The 14354-nt window shown below is 32.0% G+C and overlaps 1 protein-coding gene across 2 annotated transcripts in view; it reads right to left on the bottom strand.

Moving 5' to 3' along the window:
* Window positions 1-2110: 2110 nt before the first annotated feature.
* The window catches only part of LOC145246593 (eukaryotic translation initiation factor 2-alpha kinase 1-like), an 83334-nt gene continuing 71090 nt past the window's right edge, over window positions 2111-14354 (bottom strand). For both annotated transcript variants that reach the window (XM_080108252.1, XM_080108253.1), the window contains 3 exons: window positions 13605-13697; window positions 13276-13340; window positions 2111-2277 (listed from right to left, as the gene is read on the bottom strand). In XM_080108252.1, coding sequence (XP_079964378.1) covers window positions 2247-2277; window positions 13276-13340; window positions 13605-13697 — 189 coding nt within the window. In that variant the 3' untranslated portion in view covers window positions 2111-2246. The remainder of the gene's footprint in view (window positions 2278-13275; window positions 13341-13604; window positions 13698-14354) is intronic.

The following is a 14354-nucleotide window of genomic DNA, read 5'->3' as shown; positions in this document are numbered from 1 at the left end:
TAACTTTTGAACTTGAAGTAGTAGCAATTTTTTTTTTATAGTTCCTTACATCAAGTGGCCTCATACCATGTCTGGAGTGATTTCCATTAAAAAAAGAAAAAAAAAAAGAAAAAAAAAAAGAACCTAGTCATGTTCTGCCTGTCTGAATCGAACTGATGTCATTTGAAGTACAGAAAATAATTAGAAATATAAATTATTTTTAAGGAAATATTGAGAAATTAGTCAAAACTTATTTTCTTTACCAACTCATTTATGGCTTATTCGTGAAAAAAAAAAAAAAAAAAAACTTTTATGAAGTTCCATAAAGATGAGGATGGCAGTCATTTTTTATTTACATTACTGTCTAAACAAAACGGCTACTTTCCACAGATCTAATATTCACAGAAATTTAAATTCTTATAAATTCTCTTAAAAATGTGTTTTTAACACAAATAGGTCACAAATATGTAAAAGAAAAATTACTTTTGACTAATTTCCTAATTGTATTTCCTTTAAAATAATTTATCGCAGTTAAAACAAGGTGTGGTTATTAAGAAAAGTGCAAACAGACGAATGGAAGTGAATAACTAGGTTTAATCTCTCCTTTGTCAGCGAACAAAAAAAATCTTGTTTCAATATCAGCCTAAAGCACTTGCCTTTCTAAACACATTGATCGAGGAACTGTGATACAGCAAAACTGTGTTAGTGATTGACTACTGTGTGTGTTTTGCATTTTTTTGTTGATGCCAATATTTGTGTGGATAATATCGCTAGAAGATTTATTAATTCGTATCATTTGGATTCTTCAGACTACCGTTCTCATCTTGAGTGCGATTTTCACAATGTTTTGGTCAATGTAACTTCCAGCCTTCTTCAAGGGTATCTTGTCAAACTCGAGAATGTTTCTGTTGAACTTGAATTTTGGACGGAATTTCGAACGGAATTTTTCATTTAATTCACAGGTGTAGCATGCTCTCGTTCTGTCAACTATGACTGGATAATGGTCCTAAGTAATTCAAAATTGCATTTTTTGGTCGCCTCTCAAAGGAAGAAGTGTTGCTACATTAACCGAAACAGTGTGAAAATAATACTTATGAGAACAGTAGTCTGATGAATCCAAATAATATCAATAACCAATCTTCATTTCAAAAATTCAGAAACGTAAGATTTTAGTTTGCATGGCTGGAAATAAAAAAGGCTACTAAGTGTAAAATGAAATTCATAGAAAACTTTTCATTTCACAGTATTCTTTGTTTTTATTCCCAACCTGCAGATTAAATACATTGTTTGTTCAGCGATATTATCCATGCAAACATAAAACATAGCAATAAAACAAAAACAAAAAAATGCATAAAATATTGTCAAAATGAATTTCAATTTTGTCCTTTAGTCCTTAGTCCTTACATTTCATGAGTGATGTTTCTGATAAAGGGGGAAGAATTGCTGTCTTCTGGGGAAGAATCTACTCCATCTAACACTTGTTGTTACCATATCATATTGAAGTGATACTAACTCTAAGTGGGTTTAACGGACTTCCTCCAGAGGAGGAAGTTTCATAATACAAATACGAAATTCAAAAGCGGTCCACAGTCGCATGAATATTCCCATTAGGAGAGACAATATTTCTGCAGCTCTTGAAAGAGATGTCAATGTCCTCCTACATACAATGCCTTCTATGTGCAATTGGTCACCCATCTAGTACTGATCAGGCTCAGCATTGCTTAACTTCGATGATCTAACAAGAAACGGTATGTGATTATGTCATAATACTTACCATTGGCAAGTTGTTGACCTTGAAGTAGAATTTATTTTAGATTTTTTTTTAGCTCCTTACATCAAGTCGTTTCATGCCTTGTCTGGAGTGATTTCCATGAAAAACATACACAAAATACATACATAAACTGAAATGATGATTCTGGATTAAGGCAAGTTTCAGAGCCAAGGCATCATTACCACTAGCCCAGAGCGTCCCAGCAGTATCTTACAATATTATTAGATTTTGTTGAATTGTCATCATTCTGTGGGATTGTCATATCTATGCTGATGCAGATGGGTTATATATATATATATATATATATATATATATCCTTTTAGTCAAAATTTAAAAGAACACATCACACTGACACAAAAAATTCAATGAGCTTTTGTTTTGTTTTTTTTAAATGCAGCTGCAAGGATGTGTGGATGAATAAAAAATAAATTGATGAAGAGATCATGTTGGAAAAATCCAGCCAAAAGGAATGGTGTATGAAGAATAACAAAACACGCTAGGAATGGCGTGTTTGATCAATTACAATGCTGAAATAAAAAGAAAGAACTATATTATATGTCTAATATATAAAGTATGAAATAAAAAGAAATATATTTTATGTCTAATATATAAAGTATGAAATAAAAAGAAATATATTTTATGTCTAATATATAAAGTATGAAATAAAAATATATTTTGTCTAATATATAAAGTATGAAATAAAAAGAAATATTTCTAATATATAAAGTATGAAATAAAAAGAAATATTTCTAATATATAAAGTATGAAATAAAAAGAAATATGTCTAATATATAAAGTATGAAATAAAAAGAAATATATATGTCTAATATATAAAGTATGAAATAAAAAGAAATATATTATATGTCTAATATATAAAGTATGAAATAAAAAGAAATATATTATATGTCTAATATATAAAGTATGAAATTTAAAGAAATTTATTTTATGTCTAATATATAAAGTATGAAATAAAAAGAAATATGTCTAATATATAAAGTATGAAATAAAAAGAAATATATTATATGTCTAATATATAAAGTATGAAATAATAAGAAATATGTCTAATATATAAAGTATGAAATAAAAAGAAATATGTCTAATATATAAAGTATGAAATAAAAAGAAATATGTCTAATATATAAAGTATGAAATAAAAAGAAATATGTCTAATATATAAAGTATGAAATAAAAAGAAATATGTCTAATATATAAAGTATGAAATAAAAAGAAATATGCTTAATATATAAAGTATGAAATAAAAAGAAAGAAATATTTCTAATATATAAAGTATGAAATAAAAAGAAAGAAATGTCTAATATATAAAGTATGAAATAAAAAGAAAGAAATATGTCTAATATATAAAGTATGAAATAAAAAGAAATATGCTTAATATATAAAGTATGAAATAAAAAGAAAGAAATATATGTCTAATATATAAAGTATGAAATAAAAAGAAATATATTTTATGCTTAATATATAAAGTATGAAATAAAAAGAAATATTTCTTATATATAAAGTATGAAATAAAAAGAAAGAAATATGTCTAATATATAAAGTATGAAATAAAAAGAAATATGTCTAATATATAAAGTATGAAATAAAAAGAAATATGTCTAATATATAAAGTATGAAATAAAAAGAAATATGTCTAATATATAAAGTATGAAATAAAAAGAAATATGTCTAATATATAAAGTGCAATTAATCCCCACCCCACCTCCATATCTTTAATGGTCATAGACTTTTTTTTTCAATGTAAGCTACATAGTTAATTATACAAATATTGGCTTGTGTTCTTTAAAAAAATAATTCTGTTTTCAATTAATTTTTATATTTAATCCTGATAAATATTTTATTATTGATTAGTCATAAATAAAGAGATTTTATTTTCATGCTCAGATCTACTACCAGTGTCATCCAAAAACATTAGGAACAAATTTATTAAGAAACAATTTTTGATAAATCACTGATAAATTCGCATTTCAAGCATTTTGTTTGACTATTATTCTATTATCATTATTAAAGCAAGCCCAGGGATGCAACATTGTGGTGATGGAACAGGGACTAGAGTCTGCTAGACAGTGTGGGATCTATTAACTGCGAGGCACTTTGAACCCTGTCTAAGAGAGAGATATAATGGTTGATGCAACAATGCTTAATGCATGAGCGAATGGTGACTTTATAGAAATTTAGGATACTGGCAAGTGTGGAAATTTTCTAGCATAAGAAAGGGAGCCCACCTTCCTTGCAGCAGATTTGGCAGTATCTTCTATGTATTTATTCCAATTAATCCATGCTACTGGTGAATGTGAGGCCAAGGAGTTTGAATGTTGGAATCTCAGACTGGGTGCTATTAGTCATGGTAATATATTACTAAATCTAGCATCAAATTGAGTGCATAAAAAAAAATCTGTAAGGATTAAAAATGTTTTTAACGGTAAATAATTTTATATAAACAAATTACTGCTACTATTACCAATCGTACAAATACTACTAATAACAAACTCTTGAAAACATTAGCTGATTCTTAAGATAACACTCCTCAATAAATATACTAAATAAAATTCTAACGTTAGAAAATACTTATGCTGATTAAAAATCAGTAACAAAATTTTACAGAAAACAATAGTTTTTTGTTTTTTTATTTAAAGATATTCAAATTTTTCCATTGATTGCTTAAATAACTTCAGAGCCACTATTTCCTTGTTTATCAGGTGTTTGTTGTTTTTGGTACAAATTGTGTATTCCTATTCATCCGAATGTATGTTGCAACAGAAATTTGAAAAATCAAATATCTTAAATAATAAAAACAAAAAAAACATTGGATTGTTTTCTGTTGAATTTGATTAAAAGGTTTAATCCCAATAGAAAATATGTACTTCTTAAAATTTGATTCAGCGTACATACCGGAAAGTGTTATGTCAAGGAGCATGCAAAATCTTAACATTCATTTAATATTTTTTTTTTAATGTGCAGTTAAAAAATAGTAAACAGTATTCATGAATGCAAAACAAAAATTTTTAAAATAAATGGTGAAAATTCAGATTGGCACTTTTAGCAATAAACAAAAATGGAGAAAAACTTATCGGGTACCTGCTCTTTACAGAATGAAGATGTCAGATTCCAAAAATTATGTAAATCGATCAAGTAGTTTTGTTTTTAAACTAAAAAAATAAAAATTTATGAGTTTTAGCGATTTTACTACTAAACTGCATTTAACCCGGGGCTTATTTTTCACCTGTGACACTGATTTCAGTTGTCTCCCTTTATTTATTTCATAGGAATCAGCAATGGCCAACGAAAACACTGACTTGCTTAGTCATAAAATTTGATTTGTGTAAATAATAATAAAAACTACTTGATCAAATTATGTGATTTTTGGATTGGATTGAATGGGTTTAAAGATTTTTCAGCCATTTTTTTTTTGGCCATTAAAAGTCAGAAGAGTTTTTCAAAAGAGATTAGTTGTGTGCACATTTCAGATGTTGTATTTATAGTTGAATATGTATATATGGATGTCTTTAGGTTTTCTTCGATTTTCATATTTAGATTTATTTTTTTTAGGTATGATAGGATATTCATTGGGTTGACTTTTTCAAAAAGTCCTCCATATTGTTTTCCACATAGTATAGTTTTCTGGTTGGGGCAATGTCAGTACATTTAACTAGGATGTGTTTCACTGTGAGCCTCTCTTGGCATGGGATGCATTCTGGTGCTGATTCTTCATTGAGTATATATAAATGGGTTATATTGGTGTGTCCTATGCGTAGTCGAGTCCGTATTATATCTTCTCGGTGTGATCTTTTGGTGTTTGGATATCGTTCCTTAAGTTTAGGTTTTATGGAGTATAGTTTGCTGCTTTCATGTTGATTCCATCGTAGTTGCCATTTTCTTTGTATGCGTGCTTTTATCTGGAGTCTAAGGTCAGTATGAGGAATCTTATAATTGTCAGTTGGGAGATGTGAAGATTTTTTTGCAGCTGTATCTGCCCTGTCATTGCCTTTGATTTCCACATGGCTGGGGATCCAGACAAAAATCATGTTTTTGGTGGTTGAAAGGGTATTGATTTTTTCTAGTAACTTTATTGTTAGTGGATTCTCTTGTTTTTGTATAGATAGATAGACTCATAGAGAATCGGTGAGGATGATGAAGTTTTTAGTAGTTTCCTCTGAAATTATGTCAAGTGCTAGGTCAATAGCTATAGCCTCTGCAGTGAATATAGATGCTTCGTTTTTAAATTTTATTCTTTATTGTGGTATTATGGTAGGTTGTCGCACATCCGGTGTGATTGTTGCTTTTGGACCCGTCTGTGTAGAGAAAGGTATAGTCTGGATATTGTAATTTTAAATGTTGAAGTTCGTCGTGGTATTCAATAGGGTTTGTGGTAGATTTAGGCTTTTTGTTTAGATTCAGTTTAATTTCTACTTGTTTCATGGTCCATGGGGGTGTTTTAGGTATGAAGTTGTGAATGCTGGAGATTGGTATTTTGGATTCTTTAATGCTTTCCTTCATTCGGAGACCAACTCCTCATGTTGAAGAGTTCTTCATATTTTGGATAGAAGGTGCATTGGTATGCCGGGTTGTTTGGGCAGGATTTGAGTTTAAGTAAGTATTGATGAGCTAACTTTTCTCGCCTGAGGTCTGGGGGGAGGGGGGGGGTCGTGTGCTTCTGAGTATAGACTGTTCACGGGGGAGTTTAAGTAGTGTTTCCCTGTCTGCACCCCAATCAGTATGTGCTACTACTCTCTGAAGGTTTAAAGCTTTGTTACATTTTTTTCAGATAATTTATGTGTGGGATGAATGTCAACTTTTTATCAAAGAAAATCCCCAAGAATTTGTACTGGTCAGTAATGGGTATAGGCGTTCCTGCCATGATTAGGACAGGATCATTGTGCATGTTCTTTCGTTTGCAGAAATGCATGTATTTCGTTTTTTTCCTCGAGAATTTAAATCCATTTTCTTCCGTCCATTTCATTATTTTGTTTAGGCACAATTGAAGTTTCCTTTCGATTATGGGTATATATTTCGATCTGCAACATATTAAAGAGTCATCCACATATAGGGAGCAGTCTACCCCAGGATTAAGGTTTTTTACAATGTTATTTATTCAAATACTGAACAGGGTCAATGATAGAATACTCTCTTGAGGTACTCAATTTTCTTGTTCCTTCATATCCGAGAGGGTTGTGCCGACTTTAACTCTGAACAATCTGTTTTTTTTAGTAAATTTTCAATAAAAATTGGCATTCTGTCTTTTAGTCCAAGCTCCTTCAGATCTTTTGTCACACCATACTTCCATACAGTATCATAAGATTTTTTAATGTCAAAGAACACTGCTGTAAGATGTTCCTTCCTTAGAAAGGCCTCTCTAATGAAGGTTTTCAGTCTGACTAGATGGTTTATTGAGCTTAGATTTTTCCTGAATCCTGATTGAAATTCCGTGATAAGGTTCTGTTTCGAGGAACCAAATTAGTCTTCTGTTTATAATCCTTTCCATGGTTTTACAAATGCAGCTTGTTAGGGTATTGGCCTGAAATTCAATGAATCTGAACCGTTACTTGATTGGGATTGGATGTTTGAGTTTTCAGATTTGAGAATTGGTATTATTGTGGCCTCTTTCCATGTATCAAGTATGTTTCCACTGGACCATATAATGTTGAAAATTTCAAGTAAATATTTCATTAAGGTTTCTGGAAGTTTTTTGAGGATTTCGTATAGAATTTCATCGGGCCGTGTAGCTGCATCATGGGATTTAGCTAGATATTCTTTTAGTTCAGACACGGTAAGAGGTTGGGTGTATTTTTCAGAATTTTATGATTTAAATTGGATTTTTTCTTCTTTCTCTAATCTTTTTGAATTTCTGTTTATCGCATGATGAGATTTTCGATAAATTATCTGCCAGGTTATTGGAAATGTCTTTTTGATTTGTGAATATTTTGTTGTCTTTTTGATCTGTGAATATTTTGTTGTCTTTTTGATCTGTGAATATTTTGTTGTCTTTTTGATCTGTGAATATTTTGTTGTCTTTTTGATCTGTGAATATTTTGTTGTCTTTTTGATCTGTGAATATTTTGTTGTCTTTTTGATCTGTGAATATTTTGTTGTCTTTTTGATCTGTGAATATTTTGTTGTCTTTTTGATCTGTGAATATTTTGTTGTCTTTTTGATCTGTGAATATTTTGTTGTCTTTTTGATCTGTGAATATTTTGTTGTCTTTTTGATCTGTGAATATTTTGTTGTCTTTTTGATCTGTGAATATTTTGTTGTCTTTTTGATCTGTGAATATTTTGTTGTCTTTTTGATCTGTGAATATTTTGTTGTCTTTTTGATCTGTGAATATTTTGTTGTCTTTTTGATCTGTGAATATTTTGTTGTCTTTTTGATCTGTGAATATTTTGTTGTCTTTTTGATCTGTGAATATTTTGTTGTCTTTTTGATCTGTGAATATTTTGTTGTCTTTTTGATCTGTGAATATTTTGTTGTCTTTAGAAATGTGTATATTTTGTTGTCTTTAGAAATGTGTATATTTTGTTGTCTTTAGAAATGTGGGATATTGGTGTACTATTACACTTTCCTTCTATTTTCCTCATCAAAATTCCAAACCGTTTTTGCCTTGGTATTCACATCATTTTGCATACATAATTTCTCCATGTTGTTCTTTTGGATTCCTTTATGATTCATCTGCTCTGTTGTTTCTGAAGAAATCCAGGTTTTCGCTTGTTGAGTTCTTTTTTAATTTTTTAAGGCAGTTCGTCGAGCTCTGATAGCTTTTCTGCATTCTTTTGTGAACCAAGGTTTGTTGTGATTGTTGGTTTTGGTTGTTTTCGGTATGGTATTATTTGCTATGTTTGTGAGAGTGTAAATGAAGTAGTTCAAATGGTCATCTTCATCATTCTTTTCAATAATTAATTGGTTTTTGCACTGTTCCTGGAAGTCTTCCCAATCCGCTTTATGTAGGTTCCATTTGGGTGTTTTTTGTTCAGTACTAGTACTTAGACTTTCCAGAATGATTGGAAAATGGTCACTCCCACAGGTGTCATCGTGTACTCTCCAATCATAGTCCATATATATGGATGGGTCACATAGGGTAAGGTCGATGGCGGTGAAAGTACCTGTTGCCGAGTACATATAGGTATAGTTTTGATTATTAAGGAGGCATAGATTATTTTCGTTTATTATGTTTTCTATTTCTTTTCCATTTTTATTTGTCTCTTTACTTCCCCATATTACATTGTGACTATTGAGGTCTCCCAACAGAATAAATGGTTTAGGGAGTCATTTTATTAATTGAGTTAATTCAGTTTCATTGATTGTATCTCTTGGGGGGATGCAGATTTAACAAAGTGTTATGGTTCTATGTAGAGTCATTGAAACTGCAATTGCTTGCAAGTTTGTGTTTATATTTATTTGTCTTTGGAGGACTTCATTCTTCACGAGTATCGATGTGCCTCCAGAAGCTCTGTCCGTATCTTTGTTTATGTAGTTGTAAGATGTGTAGTGTTTTATGTTTATTATTCCTTAATTGGAATTCATTTTTGAGATGAGCATTACATATATTAATTTATTTCAGACTATTATTCTCATTTTTATTAGTTGTTTTTCACAACGTTTCAGCTTCCACATACTGGTGACGATGTGCATCGATCTTGATGGTGTCCAAACTTCTGGCACTTGAAGCATTGGAGTGGGTTTGGGATGTAGGTTCCTACATTTATTTTCATATATCCAACTTTCATTTCTTTGGGTATGGTGTGGGAATCGAAAGTTAGTATATATGTGTTGGTGTTGATTTTCTCATTGTCTTTCTTGATTTGAACTCTACGAATATCTTAACACATTCCGTTCCTGTAGGTTTGTCTTGATTTCCTCCAAAGGACAAAGTTAGAGTTTGCGACTTTTCACAACTCCTTTGCAGGGTTGGATGAAGGTAGCATTTGATTTTAATATATTTTTAGTTTCAGTATTTTCTTGGTTTGATCTTCATTATAGGTCTCAATTAATAGGCTGCCATTAAATTGTTTTTTGACAGATTTAGGTTTTAAAGTTTTTAAACTTTTTTAAATTCTAAATGGGGACAACTGGCTCAAAGGAGTTTTCTCCATTGATTCCATGATAATAAATGTTGGGGAATGTCTCGGTTTTCTTGGCTCTTCTTCAGAGCTGCTGATGTCAGAGACATCAGAGTGTGTTCTTTTTTGGTAGTTGGGTGTTTTTTGTGGGAAATAAGCCATATTATGATTTTTTTTTTTTTCATCATCTTTGCTCCCCACCCGCCTCGGAGCCCTATATGGGAAGTGCCTGGGGGGGGGGCATTTGCCCAGTCACAACAGTGATACAAAGATGATATACTCGATTTATGTGATATCTTTCATAAGCACATGTTTTCCTTTGATATTACTATGGAATACGTAGTAATTAAAAGGGTTTGCAGCCATGTCATAGATATTTCACTTCGTCGATTAACCCTCAGCCACTGCTTTCCACCATATATTAGGAAATAGTTGTTATTTGTGAGGGGAGGGATAGGCATATTGTGTTAATGATAGGTTTATGGGGTGGGCAATATATGGTGGGGCTTGACGTGATCAACCAATTGAAATGGTGTGTTGGGAAGTGGGGGTACTAAAACCTGACCTCCAAGTCTCTCAACTACCAGGATCCCGTCCTAAAGGTATTACGGGTCGCTACCTATGGCCAACAGGTAGCCCCATTGAGGGACTTCTACTCTCTGCAGGGGGGTAGGCGGCATATTCTGATGCCCTGCCGACAGAGTCAAGTGGAATCTGATCAGATTTTGAAGAACAATTTTTTAATAGAATAAATTTTTTCTTTTTTCAGTTTCAATTTAACCCATAGTTGGGACGCTAACAGGTACTACCACTCCGGGTCAGAGTGGACCTGGGAGCAATGACAATTAAAGGGTGGCTCCACGCTCCCCAAAGCCCACAAACTGGGGCCTCACCATCAGATATAGTTTAAGGTCATATCAAGGACCGTGTGATTTTTGGAATATTTCATCTTCATTCCATGACTAGTATGTACATCATACAAACATTTGTTTTCTTTTTTTAAATGCCACCATCTAAACTTGTGCCAAATAAATAGATTAGAAAATCTTTTTTTTTTTTTTTTTAATTTAAAAAAAAAAAATTAAAATCACTAAAACCATCCGATTTAATCACATAAAAAAAAATGTCGAGAAAAGTCAACGACAATCTTTAAATATGAGAAAAACGATTCTTATTTAGAATTCAACTTGATCAAAAAAAAAAATACAGAACGAAGATTTCATATTTTCATATTCTAATAATCACGTAAATTGATTATATAGTTTTATTTTTAACTAAGAAAATCAAATTTTACGAGTATATAAGTAACTCGTTCGCCATTATGTCAACAATCAAAGGGAGATAACGATTTTCTTCATAAAAATGAAACTACTTCATCAATTTACATAATTTTTGGAATATGATATTTTCATTCTATAACAGGTACACAAAGATTGTTCTGCAGTTTTGCATGTTTAATTAAGTTAAATTATAAATAAGAACCAGAGAAAACTATCATTTTAGGTCTTTGCTTTTTTTCTAATGGCTCACTGCTTATCAAAGGTCACTCAACAATAAAGATTAAAGCAATTATTAATAGGACAACGATCACCATGAGAGGATCAAAACAATGGGTGGGGTGAGAAGACATTTACTAAAGAGGAATTGATTATCTAAGAGGACAGATCAAAGTGTTTGTTTACATTAGTCTTGAAGACGACTATGCTACAATCACTTGGAAAGCAGTCTCATGGTATCTTGTTTCATATATACAATGTTCTTGGCAATAAACTTTGTTCATAAGTTTTTGTTTTTTTTTATTGGCAAAGAAAGAGAGAAAAACTTCTTTGCTGTGTTTTTATCCAGACGAGTTCTTGCTGTGAATATCTTACAGAAGAGGAATATAAGGGATTGGAGTTCAGTCGAGCATCTATCATGAACATAACGATACAGTGAAAAGAGACTAGCATTATCTCTTCCATATTAAAGAGGCTGTAGGGATGAGAAGATATCAACCTCTACTAGATTTCCCCAGATATATTAGGTGTATCTGGCGTATAGGCAAAGAAGTGCTTAAGAGTTAAGATAATTTCTGGAGCGGCAGAATTATTTTCCAACAACCTGAGCAAGAAATTTGACTTAAGTATTATTTCAGGTCAGGTGAAAGTCAACCCTAGAAGTTTATCATACAAGTGTGTATGTGTGTGTGTGTGGGGGGGGGGGGCTTTCTATAGGAGAGAATTGTTCATTTAGACTAGAGAGAAGTAGGGATCCAACCATAGCAGAGAGAAGTTTGGTCTAAGGGGCGTTAACAGTAAAAAAAAAAAAAAAAAAAAAAAAAAAAGATTTTTCTCCATTGCACTAAGTGCAAATCGGAGAAGAAAAAGAAAGCAAGATTTTCAAAGTGCTGTCAGAGATAGTTGCGTCTTCAGCATAGATGTCAACAGTTGATCTCCAACTCATTTATGAAGGTCAGGAAGAGGGTTGAGCCCATAATGAATCTTCGAGCCATGTCCTTCAGACTTTTGGCCGTCAACTATTTTTCTGGAGATAGTGAAGAGAAGGGAAAATCAGCCATAACGAAATATAAAAATTAATACTGAAAAGAAAATACCAATATTTTAAAACACATTAATTATAATTAGCTCTCAACACTAATTAAATTATGATCTTCCAAATACAGTAAAATCCCGGGATACAGCGTTAATTCGTTCCAGGGTTGAGATCATAAGGTGAAATCGCTATATGGTTGGGCCTAAGCAAAATTTTAGATAGTACATATAAAAAATTAGAAACAAAATACAGTATATAATGGTTGGTTGGTTGTTTTTGTTTTATGGCATATCCACCTTTTTCAGGTTATTTAATGCGGAATCTAGTTATTTTGAGGAACGATTTTTAATGGAGTATATTTTTTTTTTAAGTTGAATTCTATTTAACCCATAGTTGGGAACCTAACAGGTACTACTACTCCGGGTCAGCGTGGACCTGGGAGCAATGGCAATTTAAGGGTGGCTCCACACTCCCTAAGGCCCGCAAGGTGGGGCCTCACCATCAGATACAGTTTTAGGTCATATCCAGGACCACAGTATATAATGCACATGTATATAATCAAATAACATTATAAATAACACCATAAGGCGGGGCAAATATCGTAATCAGGGTCTGGAAAAATATTGTATTCCACATCGTAACCTGAAAAAAACGTATCCTAGGACCACTGTATCCCAGGGTTCTACTGTAATGTTCTAAGATCATTCGTTGACATTTAACAGATGACACCACTATCTATGGCAGCACTACAAAGAGCATTGATGTTTAAGATCTTACTTTATCTCCTTTGCTTTGACTTGGCGCATCTGATCCAATGGAGGAAGAATGTCTCTAAGACCAAGCTTCTCTTTTCACCACTAATTGTTTGGATCCTGAGGTCAGATTTTTTAGAAAAAAAAAAAAAAAATGGCTGCGTTAACTTACCGTTGTAGATTTTTTACTTTTTCTCTCAATTGAGCAATCACCTTTTCATAATCGTTGATGATTTCCTGCAAAGGGAAGATTTTAAAAGATGAGCATCGATAAGAAAAACCTTTTCATTAGATTTGGTTTTATGTCTGTTTTACATGTTGACATGTGTTGGACTGCTTTCAGAAAACTAACTTAGTTCTGGCCAGATCTTTCATTAACTTCAAAAAAAAAAATCTAAGTCTGAAGTTGAGTAAAAAATCAGCGTAAATACAAAACGCATCTTTTTGGTTATTGCTTGTTCTGAGGTGCCTCAAATCTATTTATAGAAAAAAAAAACTCACCACTTCTGAAGGGGACTTTTCTTGAGCAAGCAATTCTTTAGCAGTCGGTCGTCTTGTCGGATCAAGATCAGTCATAGCCAGGATCAATTTCGCCTGAAATAGAGTAAAGTTCAGTTGAAAAACCTAAAATTTTATATTTTGAATCTTGGAAATGTCATCCCACTTTGAATCTCCTCAAGTTTTGTGCATATCAGCATTTCCTGGTTGAGGGATCAGTTAATTACTTGAAAAAAATTTCCGAAATAAATTTTTCTCCTGTTGATTGCAGTATAATGCTGGTCCTGTGCAGTTCTAGGTCAATCCTCCCAGGCTTTACCTTCTCTCTTTGAGAAGGAACTAGCTTATTGCTAATCGCCTGAGGAGCCTTTACCAGGAAATGCCAACTGAGCTGTCCAGACATTTTTGTGGGCCAGAGTGCTCCTCAGGGGTACTGGTTTCTCAGTCCCACTTTCCAACCCTGGTGTCACATTTCTCGCCATGGGAGATAAATATCCATATCAAAAATGCAACAAATTAAAATAAATTTGTATTTTTTCTGACTACTATTTAAATCTTGGATGCTATTTTCATGTTTTGGCCAATGTAACCTCAGATTTTTTTTCGGGTGCATTTTGTTGAACTCTGGTATAGATTTCAGAATTGGACAAAAAACACCTGAAATTTGAATAAAGTTACATTTTAAATTTTCAATAAAAAATTAAAATACAGTTAAAGTTTATTTTACCCTTTATGACCTGAATTATGATGTAG

This window comes from Euprymna scolopes, chromosome 24, assembly GCF_053919585.1.
Source record: "Euprymna scolopes isolate OS-2025 chromosome 24, ASM5391958v1, whole genome shotgun sequence".
NCBI classification, from domain to species: domain Eukaryota; kingdom Metazoa; phylum Mollusca; class Cephalopoda; order Sepiida; family Sepiolidae; genus Euprymna; species Euprymna scolopes.
Note: the sequence above shows the minus strand (reverse complement) of the source record. Positions and strands in the feature narration are given on the sequence as shown.